The sequence below is a fragment of the Ochlerotatus camptorhynchus genome, unplaced genomic scaffold (genome assembly GCF_037179485.1).
Source record: "Ochlerotatus camptorhynchus isolate MF236.1 unplaced genomic scaffold, CSIRO-AGI_Acam_v1.1 ptg000035l, whole genome shotgun sequence".
NCBI classification, from domain to species: Eukaryota; Metazoa; Arthropoda; class Insecta; order Diptera; family Culicidae; genus Ochlerotatus; species Ochlerotatus camptorhynchus.
Window position 1 is genome coordinate 1,624,154 of NW_027040526.1, and position 15,189 is coordinate 1,639,342.

A 15,189-nucleotide genomic window follows, 5' to 3' on the forward strand; every position below is an offset into this window, starting at 1 on the left:
AGTCACAATCAGCGATTTTTCACACCCTCTCACTCACTCACTCACTCACTCACTCAGCGATCAGCAAATCGCTGATTGTGACTCATAGAAAGCAAAATTTACAGGTTTTATGTTACAAACGCATACTTTGTAACCTCTTTATGTAAGTTACAAGTAAAACCTGTCATCATACCATCTTTTGGTTTTATTATTCCGAAAAACATTATTTTAGCTGAAATGAGTATTTGCAAGCTTGGCGACAACAGCAGAATGGAACCAGAATTTCTGATGCAGAATTAACCCAGTCTAACGTTAAGTGGGAAACTAGTTTTAATTCTCGAGGGCAATCAATCGTAGTTTGATTTTTGAAGTGTTCCGATCGAAAGTGTAATGTTCGTGGTAGATGTAAGAATAATTCTTACATCTACCACGAGCATTACACTAATTATTAGTGAAAATAAATAGTTTTGATCTGATGTGCATTTTTAAAAAGCCGATCAGCGATTTGTTTTGAAAGTACACGTGTTTTAGTCGAGGGGGGCTTCACATCTAAATCGCAATTCTAGATGCTCGAAAAATCTCACAGAAGCGAATCAATCAACGAAAAATCTTCTTTCATATCTCGCATCTACTTGCACCGTGCATCATCTTTTTTAGCAAATCTTCAGAATCGTCATCAATCTCCTACTCAGTGTTCTCGCAGCTAACCACAGCAAAACAAAATCTTTCCGGCTTCGTAGATAGAGTTACCCCCTCCGTGTCAGTGGTGAAAGTTTCGTCTCGATACGTGCAGTATTAAAAAACTTGTACTAGATGGAAGACGAGAAAAGAAAATTGATCCTGCACACCCACGTCGAAACCCCGAAGTGATCAATTCAAAATATCGCGAAAATTGCCGTTTCTACTGTGGGAGATGTTCTCAAGCGTTTCCGTGAACACAAGAGTGTGGCCCGGAAGGTTCAAAGCAACCGTCGTGCTGGAACATTGAATCGGCAGCTGAACTGTAAGGTGTTGAGGTCGATCAAGAGAACCCCCAGAACTCTCCGATCGGGATGTCTCCACAAATACGGTGCCAACCGTAGTACCGTCTGGAGGATCCGTCTGCGACCAGAGTACCGTTCATTCCGTGACTCCAAACGCGATGAAGCAGAATCTTGGGGCCAGAACATGCGCCCGGAAGGTGTATGACCGGCTTCTGACGAAGTACAGAGGATGCCTTCTCATGGACGACGAAACCTATGTCAAGATGAATTTCAGGCAGGTTCCCGGACAAAAGTTTTATCTGGCCACAACAAGGGGTGATGTCCCAAGCAAATTCAAGTTTGTTTTCGCCGATAAATTCGCCCGGAAACTGATGATCTGGCCGCTGTACGGCAGATGATGGCGGGAATTCCAAAGAAAGTCACCGAGTTCAACCAAACACCGTCGGTGTAATTTAAAAATAAACATGAAAAAATATGAAAGTGCAATAAAATACCTTCATTTGGACTAAATTACATTTCTCTTAAGTCAAATCAATCCCGAGAAACACCTGGTTTCAAGTGTCCGAATTCTAAGTGGACCAAATTTTATAGGCTGACACCTGGAAAATCGGTAGTTTTTAAACATTCCAGAAATGCCATAAAAATTTAAAAAGTAACTAGTGTCACGTAGTGAGATAATTTTGAGCTAGCTAATCCACTAATTTGAATACACTTATTAACTGTTTCCCGAAGACGGAAGCATTCTAAATGGCAAAGATCTTAAGATATATTTTATACAGGAAATTGACTTGCACATTAGTGCCGCATAGTGAGAAAATTCTGTACTACTGTTCGCTATCTCCATTGACCTACTGTGCAATTTTACCGAAGACAGTAACATTTTATAAGCCCAGGATCATGATATATTCAGGATTGTCCGAAAATCCGCAATAGCAATTTCTTTAACTTTTCTTAAATCTAAGACAGCATATCAAGAAGACTGGCAACTCTGTCAACATTTAAGCGACAAATACTGTAGCGCTGCGTCTGAGTAGCAATAGATAACAAATGTACAAATACGCAATGAGGTTGGCATCTCTACTATCAAATTCGCCTTGAAGTTGAACCTTTAAGGAAATGAAAAATCGATTTTGCCTGTTTTTTTGCATTTGCATAAGCAAGCTTAAGAATTGTTAATCTTCTTACCATGTTGTCTTTGTTTAAAGATAAGATATAAGCACAATAAAGAGGCCAAAGAATATGTGCCCTTGATTGAGCAAAATGCGCATTCTAAAATGTCAACGATAGCGTTAGACCCACCACTTACAAAGGATTGATCTTGATGATTTATCTATAAGATAATTTAATAAATACATTTAAACTAGATTTGCAAATAGAGAAACTGATTTGAAATGTTTTCAATTGCTTCAACAGCGACATAAGTGTGAAATGACCATTCGAGTTAACCACACATATACGTTAGTATTCCCAGCGATCATACTAGTTCAATCATGTATAAAGACATTTAACAGTCATAATACCAAACCTTCAAAACGCGTGTCGTTGCCATGAACAAGCTCGCTCTTCGAAATCAGAACAGTCATGATGTGTCACAGCGTCGCCATGTATTTTGCAAGTTCGGTATGAAGACAGTTAACAATTACATCTTCCATTGTTGCTATGTTCGCTAAATGCGTTTCATATAATTATGTATAAATAAAATATGCATAAATAAAAGAGACGCTAATACACTTTCCTGAAGTATACCAAAGATTTTTCATGCGGGACTAGACATAGAATTATTAAAAACTGACCTCTGAGTGCTGTTACATAAATAGCACTCAACCCAGTTCTATGTGAAACCAGAAATATCAAAGAACTTTATTGCGTGTAATACTAATTAATCATCGTAAACATTCGCTAACAAAGTTTTACAATGCATCAAGGAATCAGGGAAATCCTATCTCCCTATGCTTACCGATGATATAGACACTAGTAAACGGAATCATGATCAGTGTACATCTGAGATCATTGGTTATCATTTGTGTTACACATCATGATCGGCAACCAAAACGATAATCCACTGATATGATAACAATAACTGTGCAATGCATCTCGAAATCTTGGACCGTTCTGGTTGATCTGGAGGACAAATACCCTACAATACGGATAGTATTGGAGCCGGGATGCCACGTTGATGTCGAAAATAAATATGCACCACCTGTCAAACATTCTACAATATGGGTAATTTTCGAACTGGGATGAACATGCACAATGTTGTAAATTGATGTTCGCTGCCATTTTGAAAACCAAGATGATGGCCATTGATTTCATGAAAACTGTCAAATACCCTACAGTATGAGAATTTTTGGAACCGGATTTTTGGATGTCGAAAATCGATGTCTGCCACCATTTTGGCATCCAATATGGCAACCATTGATTTAAGAAAAACTATCAAAGACCCTACAATACGGGTATTTTTGGAACCGGGATGACGTGTAGATGTCGATAATCGATGTCTACCGCCATTTTGGCACCGAAGATGGCGACCAACCGCTTAAGAGAAAACTGTCTATAAACTAGTCAACATGGTGGCAGACATCGATTTGCCACATCTACCCGTTATTCCGGTTTCAAAAATACCCTATTTTGGATACAGTTTGTTTCTTAAACCAATCTTGAATTCTACATCTCCTTGTCATCCCTGTTATATGGGTATTTTCGGAACGGGGATGACGTATAGATATTGAAAATCGATGTCCGCCGCCATTTTGAAATCCAAGATGGCGTCCATCGATTGCAGAAAAACTGTCAAATACCCTGCAATAGACTTGACAGTTTTTTGCAATCGATGGCAGCCATCTTGGATTTCAAAATGGCGGCGGAAATTGATTTTCAATTTCTTTACGTCATCCCCGTTCCGAAAATACCCATATTATAGATATTTTTTCAAATTATTTTTCATGTCTTACATGGGGAATTTTCGGTGACGACAATTTTTTCCCTGATTTGTTTTCCGTCAATCTTGTTTTGTGTGCTGAGAACCAATGCTACTGACGCCAGGGAGACAGCTCCCGCACCTGGACCCTCTACCCACAGACAAACAAACATAACACATTGAATATTTCTCACTGTAAAACATCGATACTTTTAAATTGACCGTTATATGCTTGTTCGATGAACAACTTGCGAGTGTTGTGTCTGTTTATCTGTGCTCTATCAACCCATCAACTCATGAACCGGGGACCAACGGCTTTTCTTCCCAGAGATGTTATGCCTCAGAACATCCCGGCGGCGCCTACAATCCCACCGGCGCCGGTGACGACAGTTGTTGATGATGATCGATGGGACCATCATCATCATCATCATCATGAGTGTATTGCATATTTTGCCCCCAATGGACCACTTTGTCAAGCAGTTTTACCGTGACTTTCTACCAGCGATTTCACAAAATTGGGCTAACAAATGACTATTTTACTATGAAACGCAATACTTTTGGCTACTTTTCTCGTGGTTCTAGAAGAAAAACCCTCAAAATATTGTGTTATTTCGAAGTTCGAGTGGTAGGGAACGTCATTTTCAACTGCTCGAATTAAATGGTTAATGAGATTCCCAGCTGAATAATTTTGTCACACCACAAAATGTTCACACCGTTTTCAGCATACATTGGTTCATTTCGATGCTGCAATTTCATGTAGCGAGGGCGCATTCTAGAGTGGCGTATCGAATAATCAGTTTGTTTACCTGCTATTCTCTTTGTACTTTGATGTGTGAACATATGTTTTCAACTATCAAATATTTTCACATCAGTCTAAAAACCAAAGCAACCCGCAATACCCAAAATGAGAATGACATTATCTTTATCTGAATTGATTTCGATTCCCCGTTACCCCTGTTTCAGATATACATACCCTTATTGCATGGTACTAGAAAATTTTTCTAAAAACGATGGCCACCATCTTTGATTTCAAAATAGTGTCGGGCATCGATTTTCGATCTCTATACGTCATCTCCGTTCCGGAAATATCCATATATAAGGGTATTTGATTTGTATTGTCTTATATGGGGAATTTTCAGTAATGACAGCTGACGATGATGATCGGAGATGATCGCTATTTCATATGATCGTGATCTGTAACACAAATGATAATCGCATTATCATTTCCAGAACTGTCCGTTGTGATTTTTGAGTTTGTACTGATCATGAATGTAAACAAAATTAGAATGACATTATCTTTATCTAAATCGTAGATTTTGATTCCCTGCAATGCATTCGTAATATAGGTTTGTTTTATGTACATATGTGGTCCATAAAATAAATGATAAATAAATGTATTCAAATTAATTATTTAGTGATAAATCCGAGAGTGATATCAACCGAGTGTGAAAAAAATGAATCATAATAAAACCGAAATGCCACTGTATATGAAATATAAAGTTGGGAGCAGGCATAAAACATCATTTAAATTTATTTAGTGCAATCATTGACATTAATTTGCCTCTTACATTTTTCATCAGCTGATTTCTGTGAAATAATGTTTAAAGCTCCTGTAAGTTTTGTAATAAGCTACAACTTTTGTAAATAAAACCAGTAACGCTGGTAGATGACATTTTTGTGGTGCGTTGCTGGTATGAGATCTACCACTGTCTAGCACTGACAACTTCAAACGAGTGGAACAAAATTTTTCAGTAACCAAAGGAACACATTTTAGTCCTTGTTAGTAGTGACAGGACTAGGGTAGTGGCCATCCTCGTTAAGAATTTTTAGCATGTAGGGTTTTTGATCTAATTTCCGTCCTATTAAGTACAACCCGCGCTTAACCTCTCTTTTCTGAACGAGCTTAAACAAAAAATGGAATATTGACTTGTACCGTAAGATTTGATAAAGAGAAACCAATCGTTGAGATATTGTCAAAAATCTAACACTGCTTCTTGACGCCAAACTCGGCCTACGAATTCTAAACTCGGCCTAACGCATTGAAACGCCTTTGAAACGCAATTGAATTCACTTCGGCCTATCAGATGAAGATAAAAATTGATTCGATCGTAGCGCTTCTTTTGTTTTTGGGAATAATGGATGCAAACCTTCATATCACGCGTTCTCATTGACTTCGTTCGGTAGCTTATTAACTAAAGTACCGTACCAAACGCATAATTGACTTGTTAACTCTGAAATCATGGATTTATTTGAAGTTTTCTGCTCGATAGGCTCAAAATGGGCGATTAGGCCGAAGTAGTTCTCTACCCTATTGATCTTTTCTGATCGATAGAACGGAAATGGGCGATTACGACGAAGTAGCGCTCTACCCTATACTCCTGATAAATAAATACACTGGAGCCGCTTTTTACGCGGGGGATACGTGCCTAAATTACAAAATCCGCATAAAAAAACCGTGTAAAAAATCCACGTAAAAAGCGACTCTAGTGAATACCCGTAAATTCCGAAATCCGCGTAAAAGAAAAACCGCGTGAATTCCGGAATCCGCGAAAAAACGTGTAAAAAAACCGCGTAAAAAGCGACTTCAGTGTATCGTTTATGTTCTTTTGCCCTTTTCCTTTCCGTCTTCTCTTTTCAGAAAGTGAGTAATGGCACTATAACTATAAATCATAAAAGGCTAAGACGAGAGTTAGTGTCATGTCATGTCATATCCCAATCTTCCAAGGAAAACGGAGCATTACTCACTACTTTCTAGCCTAGATGCTTTCAACGATCAACCAATCATATAATTACCAAAAACGGAATGTACGGTACGAGATGTCCACGTTTAATCCATTTATTGGATTCTGAAGCATCGTGTTTAAATCTTCAACTTAAACAGGCCCGGTGTTTACTGAATCATCTTGCCCCTTAAACACTGCACAGTAGGCCTGGCCGGCTTGGTATGTGTTACGCATCTTTGATGTAAAACATATATCAAATGGAAAAGAAAAATTATGGAAGTAAATCCATCTTTTTCCAGGATGCTTTCAAGAACAGGCTGTGTTGGTGTTAGATTAGATTAGAAACTACAACTTTTGTAAATATCTCAAATATGCATGAAAAACCAGAGTGAAACTGAACGAACCACTGTTTTTTTAGTGAATGTAAATTACATTCACTGAAAACAGTTACAAAATCTGCACGCTCCTGTTCATCATGCATGAGAAATATAGATTTGAGTTATTCACAAAGGATGTAGTTAATATCAAAGCCTGCAAAGCTTCATATATGATTTAACGGAATTCTGCTGACGAAAAAAGTTAAAGGCAAATGAAATGCACGAAATGAAGGTAAATGATTGTCTTTGCCTGGTTGAAAGAAAAAAAAAGCTTTGGTGAAATAACTTATTATGCAGAGAAACTTCTGAAGAGGATATATTGATTGTTCCGTTAGAGTATGGCATTGTATAAATTGACCAGAAGTTTAAATTTAGCCAAGGGTCATTGATGCGACAATGCTAATCAAATGTGCACTCTTCTGCCTAGCTCACTTGATGGGTGAAGGAACTTGACGTATTTCCTCAAATCAACAAGCAATTCCACATATAATGTGGAGCGTTCCACATATAATGTGGAGCATTCCACATTTAATGTGGAGCATTCCACATATAATGTGGAATAGTTCTAGCAACACTTATCGCTACCTAAAGCTCCACGTTACCGAAAGGCGATGGTGTGCTATAATGCAACTCTTCTTTACCCAACTTTTGTTTGATTCTCTCGAAATTTAATCACGGGCCGAAAATCCATGCCAAGTCACCACACACTATGAAATTATTAACGACACCGGTTTTTTTTATCAAAACCTTAACAACTTAAAATGTCCGGTAAAGTATATGCCATTCAATTAAAAAATTTCAAAGCTATAACAAAACGAAAAATCCATTAAAATGACAAGATCTGATCATATGAATAAAGTTGAACGTGTTTTGACCGAACCATCGATTGTTAAGATTTTGGTTTAAAATTACCAAAGACGGTGATAATTTTTCAGTACTCAGAAATGGTTCAAAATGTGTTGATCTCAGATTGCTGATTTGTGTTATGGAATGGACTTGTCATAATTGGCAGTGATGAGGTGTATGCTCGAGAGTTAAGCAGCATATTTTGTTTTTCGATTGAAATGCTAATCCGAACCAATTTATCGGGCTTAATATCGAAATAATAAAAAAAAATAGATTCACTGATAGTGAACCTAATACTGAGTTCTTATAGATTTTATGGGAATAAAATAAAGATTGATAAAGAATATAAAATTGACTCGGTGAGCGCTGATTTACCAAACAACCAGAAGTCATATAACAATGTACAGACAGTATCGTAAATAACTACAGTTTAAGTCAACATCGCATATAAGTACGACATACATCGCATTATGTTTAAGTTGAATCGTATAGAATGCAAATTTCCGACTTATATGCAATGAATCATTTTTCCATCGTACTGTATCACAAATTAAATCTGATTACATCGTAAGACTTTTCAAATTGAATGTGTTATTACAGAATAAATCCATTTTTGTAGGTATAAGCCTTTTTTGCATTCTATACGATTTTATTGTTTGTATATATGTTTGTATATCACAGAAACAACTTTGAATATACGTGCATTCTGGTTGCCTGCGTTACTCAACATTTTGTGCACATTACGCATAGTCCAGTTGTTTAGAACCTGGACGCAAGAAATCAGCTCTATAGCGAGATTGATTTAACAAAAGCAATATGATAACTGATCAAATCGTAGATGTTTTATAGCACTTTCATAAAAGAATATCACAAAATAAATCCTTTGAGTTTTGAAAAATTCACGAAATTTTCTTGAAATTCCCTTAATTATTTTTTGCAGACTCTGATGTTCAACCTGATTAAGATCCTTTAATAACAATAGTCTACCGCATTTTTATTTAAATTTTTCAGGAAGCAATGGAGCTCTGACAATTTTAAAGAATTCCAAATTCTGTGTTTCAAAAACTAAATGTGATCTCATATGCAAAAAACTAATCCTCGCACCTAGTTTGGCTTCCATTTTCTTCCATAATTTTCCGAACGTTCGGCAACAACCTTTACAGAAATCTCAGCAAAAACTTCATTTGCTTACTGAGATTCAGCGAAACATTTTCCGAGATTCAGCAAACATGTCACGTGGCTAATATATTTTTAGAGTTACTACACATCACTCAGAAAAGTAATCTAAGCTAAAAATTGCGGGAACATTAAAAACGTAACGCGAAACTCAGCAAAAAAATAAATTTCAATTAGTTCAGAGTGAGGATGAACCGCTGTCTAAAAGTGGGCAAAAAAACATAATTTCATTTGAATATGCTGCTAGTTGCTTCATGCAACTTGAAGTCACTCAAGTAAGTTGAACAAACGCTAATTAAAAGACTTTAAACTGAAATGTCTTTTAATGGAAAGTCTGCTAACTGAAAGAAGCTTCAGTTAAAGACACTGATCGATAAAAATTGTGCAATACAGGATGGACTTCATTTTCGATTACTAACCTTTGTCACTCTGATCATCATTTTCTCGCAAACCACAACTCTATCATACAAATCAACATTACCAACAGATGGAGGATTGTCTTCTTTGTCCTATGGTAGTGTTTCTTTGCATTATTGAATGGTCAATTGCTATAAATCAGTGATGGAAGTGGCAAAATTCAATTACCGATAATCGAGTCCGACCTGTATCGAAATTCCAAACAAGATCTACAAACTTGCTTCTAAAACATCTCTACACACAATCCACAACCATTCATATCGAAAAGAAACGAAATTAATCGCTTCCCAAAGCCTACAACAAATCAAATTCTAATCTATACACGTACGACGAATCAACGGTATAAGCCACCAAACATCACCCATCACCAAATGTACTCACGGAGAAGATCAAATGCATAAACACGTGGAATGCCACGAACGCCACCAGAATGAAGTCCAACCATTCTGGAAGCTCAGCCTTCTGCAGTTTAACGGCGAAGAATATGGCAACGATTGCGATGATGTGAGCCAAGTTTCCAACCAGCCAGTGCAGCCAGTTGAACAGTGGCCGCCGCTTGGTACCGGGATGTGGCCGGAAAAAGGCACCGATCGGTTGCAGGAAGCACAGCACTGTAGTTACCATTCCCAGGATAGCATGTGGGTTATCAACCTGAGACCAGCCTCCAATTTCCACGAAAATGATAACAAATCCAGCCATGGTCAGCACCCAGGTCAGAACCATCAGGAATCTGTGCCACTGAAATAAGATGGAACCATTAATGTCTGTGAGATATTTCGTTTTGAGCGAATTGAACTCACAGCAAACCATTGATCCTTTCCGCACAGCTGGCTGCCGACCCAGGTTTGACGGAAGTAGCGAGCTAAGAGAATTCCCAGCGAGGCCGTGCCGATCCATGCGGTCAACATGAAAGCTCCATGCAGACGTAGCAGCAGTTTGGACATTCCCTGTACTGGACCGACTTCTGCCAAAGCTAGTGGAGCTCCCGATACGTGACGACCGATATCGTGATAGGACACGTGAGTCGCTGAAATGTTTGAAAGTTGTGTATTGAATATACTATCATTATCGGAGTTTCACTTACAATCAGCTTGAGATCCCGTAGCCAGCAGCAAATGATACTTTTCATTGATCATATCGAATTTCTGTCCCTTCACGGTAGAAACGGCGTCACGTTCAACCTTACAATGGATCATGCCATCAACGTAAGATTTCTCCAGCAATCGGAAAAAGTTCTGAGCAATACCCTGGCGAGATACACCATATGGACCGGCGAACGTCCAGGAAGCATAGGCATTAACGGTTCCCTGCTCGGGGACACATTCAATAACTGAATCGTCTCCCATTTTTGCATCGTTGGATAAACCTACGGCAACGTACGCTGGACGATCTACAATTGATTTAGGTTGTGAAATTTAAATCCTGAAAATATTAGCTTATCCCAAACTTACTGAAACCAGATTTCATTTCAAAAATATATCGCTCGCCCTCCACAACGGTGGCGACAACTGCACGGCAGTTACGGGTTTCTACACATCCCTCCGGGAATCCGAAGCAGCCCTTGTTTTCGCCACAGCCTTGGTAGATTGGGTCGGTAGTGTCAGCCTACGGAAATACAATGAATAAATGATTACCTCAACTATATGTTTGGTCACAAGCATTTAAGCATTACCGAAACAGCCTTGGGTGCAACATACGGTGGCACAGTGGTAGTTGTTGGAGGTTGTCTCGTTGTGGAGATTCCCACCACAGATGGAGGACTTTGGCCGCTTTCTACTACCTTAACCGGCGTAGATTCAATCCCGACCCAAAACTTATCATAATCCTGAGCAATGGTTGCGTTGAACACAACTTCCCCCTTGAAGCCGGCCGGAGCGATCCACTCCAGAGCCAGATCCTTTTTGGTCTGCGTGTTCGTGTGGGTGGCGGTATTAGCTTCTCCGCCGCAGTTGATCAGTTTGACGGCACTCTCGTCAGTCAACTCGAACTGGCCGAGCACTTCATTCGGTGGGAAACGATTGCGGGCCTGAATCATGAAGCCCTTGAACACAACATTGGCGGGGAAGGATTCGATTTCGACCTGCAGCTCCTGGCCGCTACCGACCACCGATGTGACCGGTGTTATCCGGAATGGTGAAGTGGTCGTCAGTGGAGGAATGCCACCTCCGTGGAATGGAAGCATCGTGTTGCACACGCTCACCGGAGCACCATTTGGCAGTGTGATGATGGGACCGATCAGTACGCTGAGCACTAGGGCTATGCTCAGCAGGGGCTTCATCTTGGGTCACGTCTGTAAACGGGGGTAAGGGAGAAGAGTGTTGATTAGTGAGGATATGTGGGTTAGAATATTGCAGTAGAAAGTCCTATTTGATTGTAATACGTATAATTTGTTTTTAATCTTCTTCGTAACAACGTCCCAACATAAACGGTATGCTTGCCCCCAACTTGCACTTCCATAACTTTCACATCACTTTTTAATAGATCCTCTACATTGATATATTCTCTTAATCGACTCTCGCTTTCGTTCATAACTCAGTAGCAACTACAGAATTTTTGGGTGCTTGGTTATATGTACCTTGTTTTATGAAAATATGTGGCTTAAATAGCAGGAAAAGTGATTGTTAGGCCATGGTCATCCAAAACGAAAATCAATTATGAGAATCGAGCAATGTAGATAGGACCTATTTTAAAAATTATTCAAGAATGATATGTTCATGCCAACTACTATGAACTATGTTTCGTCAACTCTGTGCAAGTTATTAGCAAATGAGCAGTTCGTGAGCAAAATTGTGTATGCCAAGCATGACTTCAGTTATTCTTGGAACTCTAGTAGCGTCCGTCTAGCACGTGGTGTCTCAAAATTGCTAGAGTGAGGAGCATTGTTTTTATTTGTCAATAGGCCAAATACAATTGGAGACTGAATTGCACTAGTCCGAATGGATTGAAATTCTGATATCTTATAAACCAAAAAGTATTAGTATCTAAGCCCAGTATTTAAATTATTGCCTATAACACCATTCTTAATGATTTTCAAAAGATTAGAAAACCCAAATCCTTCTATTTTTGTCTTGGATCCAGAATCTTGAACATCATTCAATCTAACATGCCGAATATTCCTCTGAGCCTCTCAGTTCACTCTCAATTGAAGCGATGCCAGATCTGCAAAATTTATTTGCGTTGATCTTCCTATCACGTTATTGACAATTTTAAGACTCGATACAAGCTATTGCTCAGCCGCAATGTTTTTTGCGTTGAAAAAAATCGAGATGTCCGTAGAAGTGAAGAATGCAATTCCCGACCATCAATATAAACAGGCACATCACATATTGTAAACAAATATGTAATACCCTTCACCCACGAGCCGAAGCTTGCCCATGAAAATTAAGAACACAGAATGTTTCCCTACCCGATGATGTGGTTGGTTTGCGTGGGTGAGCTTCGGTTTGTGAGAAATTGGCATTACAAGATAGGTTTGCAAAAGCTGATGATTTATTTTCTATTGCTGGTCGGGAATTTGTTTCGAATTCCAAATAGAAGCGTAATGCCAATCTTAAAACTGAAAATGTAGTGAAATATTTGGATGCGAATCCCATTCAGATGGAAGCAACTTATAGGATTGCGGAAGAGAAAAAAAAATAATCACGCACAACAATAAATTCTGCATGCATTGGCATTATATGTAGGTGGAAAGTGGAGGCACACATGTCCTATGCTGGGAATTACGTTCAATATATTCTCATAAATATCTCAATCAGCTCTTGCAGAAGAGAAATTCCGTTGGTCAAATGTACAGTAATAATTCCCGAATGAAAAATAAGGGGATTCTGCCTCACTTGCATTGTACCGCAAAAAGTTCATTTCAGTGAATTGTCTACTGTAATCAGTTTTAAGCAATTTAACTTTATACATATGTTTAAGCGTTGGTCTTCCATCGGCAGGTACTAATAAGCCAAGCGAATATCGGGAGATTTCGCAAACTTTTCCAACTCTGTGTGCGTGTGTAAGATTTACCACTGGAGAATATGCAAAGTGTATACATGACTAACCCTCCTCGCTTAATTTCGATAATTGTATGATGGACATAAAAATCAATTCTTCTTACGCTCCTTACACGGGATGAATCCCGAACGCAAGTGGTTCGTAAGCAGCTCGGAAGGCTAGACCAGGACAAAGAACAGAGCGATAGCATATACGATAGTCGTAGATACACTGGTGTGGCAGTGGCTGAAGGTACATCGTTGGACAGCAGAGTAAGGCAACAGATGAAGTGTTAGCGGTGCTGGATGAAGAGGACGTAAATATGGACGTGGTGACTCCAGAGACCGATAAAGTAAGCAAAAACAATGCCCATAAGCCACTGAACTATTAAAAGCAACGGTATAAGCGGTTTGTGAATGAGGCGGGATACGAAGTGCTACAAGTAGGAGTATTCCCCCCTACATAAATGAGAACTTATATAGGTTATCAAATAAACAAACAAGGAAAAATATTCCTCTTAGTATGAGATCTCAAAACTTTATCAAAGCGTTTATAAATCCCAGATTTATTTCTAATTCTGTGGTATCATTTTTTTTATATCGATTCTTAAAAGAAATCAAAGACCAAAATATCTGAGATAGAGGTCTTAAAATAATTTCAGATTCACAAACTAAGATTATTTTTAAAAAATATTTATAACAAGTACACTTGATTCTGTATTTACGCATTTTTATTTCGCTCCTATTTTTTAACGTGTGATATAAAATTGAATCCATATTTAATGCAACTTGTTTCAAAAAATCAAAAAAAAATCAAGTGGCAATTAAATCGCAATATTAAAAAAAAATGATAAACAAAATAAAGTGCATTTAAATCATCAAATAATTCTCTCAAGTTTCAGAAGACTAAAAAAATGGTGTGTTACCTCGTAAATTTTACCCCTGATCTCAATTAACGTCTTGCTCAAGACTTCAGGTTCAATAATTTATGTGAACAAATTTTCACTCTTTTCAACCATTTGGTGCAATTCTGAGACAACAAAAGGCTTTCCAGATCTCGAACTTTTTTTCCCATCTCCTAATTTGATTTATTGTAGTATATCACGTGTCCTTAGTTTAGTGCATGCCGTATTTACTCCCTCACTATTGAGAAATTATGAAGTATTCGGTTTTGATACAGTTGTCATTATTTCCTTTATCACAAGGAATCGATTCTAATTGAAAGGTTCCCAAGGGTGTAACGAAGAGCGAGAGCACCCTCCAAAGGTGCGCCCCTTTGTCAGTAAAAATTGGATTCCTTAGCAACAAAATTAACGAATAACACCGATAATGACCATGCATGAGAACCGTAGTCTTAACCACTTCAAACTAGGTAACATTGAATAGAAGATTAGGAATCACATATATGAAGACAACTAACTCATTTTTTCCTTGTTTAAAGATCATCCTCGTTGGACAAAGCCGAGTCTTGTCACTATCAACAAGGCATAAAAAGTTACAAGGACTAATACGTGGTCCTTTGATTACTGAAAAATCCAGTTCCCCTAGTTTAAAATAGTAGGCAGTGTTGGCAAAATCAGAAATCAATTGATATTTTTCCGCTCTCATGGGCTCGCAATAACACGCGTGATATTGGAACAAAATATCATGCTTGATATTGATTTTACAAGCTCCTTTGATATTGCGAGACTATTCACAACGTGCAAACATCAAGCTGAGAGTTGACTCGTCACATAAACGATTCCATTGCACATCGTTTTCTAAGAAAGAGAAAGTAAAGTTTGCTATCTCTTT

At 38.4% G+C, this 15,189-nt stretch overlaps 2 protein-coding genes across 4 annotated transcripts in view; both read right to left on the reverse strand.

Annotated features, from left to right (window-relative positions):
- Cdc6 (Cell division cycle 6) overlaps nt 1-15,189 on the reverse strand; it is a 324,753-nt gene that overhangs the window by 39,670 nt on the left and 269,894 nt on the right. The gene's annotated exons all lie outside the window — the stretch shown is intronic.
- The window catches only part of LOC135709550 (putative ferric-chelate reductase 1 homolog), a 135,022-nt gene that overhangs the window by 3,949 nt on the left and 115,884 nt on the right, over nt 1-15,189 (reverse strand). For all 3 annotated transcript variants that reach the window (XM_065231958.1, XM_065231946.1, XM_065231953.1), the window contains exons 3-7: nt 11,091-11,708; nt 10,870-11,023; nt 10,503-10,808; nt 10,219-10,445; nt 9,800-10,156 (exon numbers count right to left, since the gene is read on the reverse strand). In XM_065231958.1, the coding sequence (XP_065088030.1) occupies nt 9,800-10,156; nt 10,219-10,445; nt 10,503-10,808; nt 10,870-11,023; nt 11,091-11,696 (1,650 nt within the window). In that variant the 5' untranslated portion in view covers nt 11,697-11,708. The remainder of the gene's footprint in view (nt 1-9,799; nt 10,157-10,218; nt 10,446-10,502; nt 10,809-10,869; nt 11,024-11,090; nt 11,709-15,189) is intronic.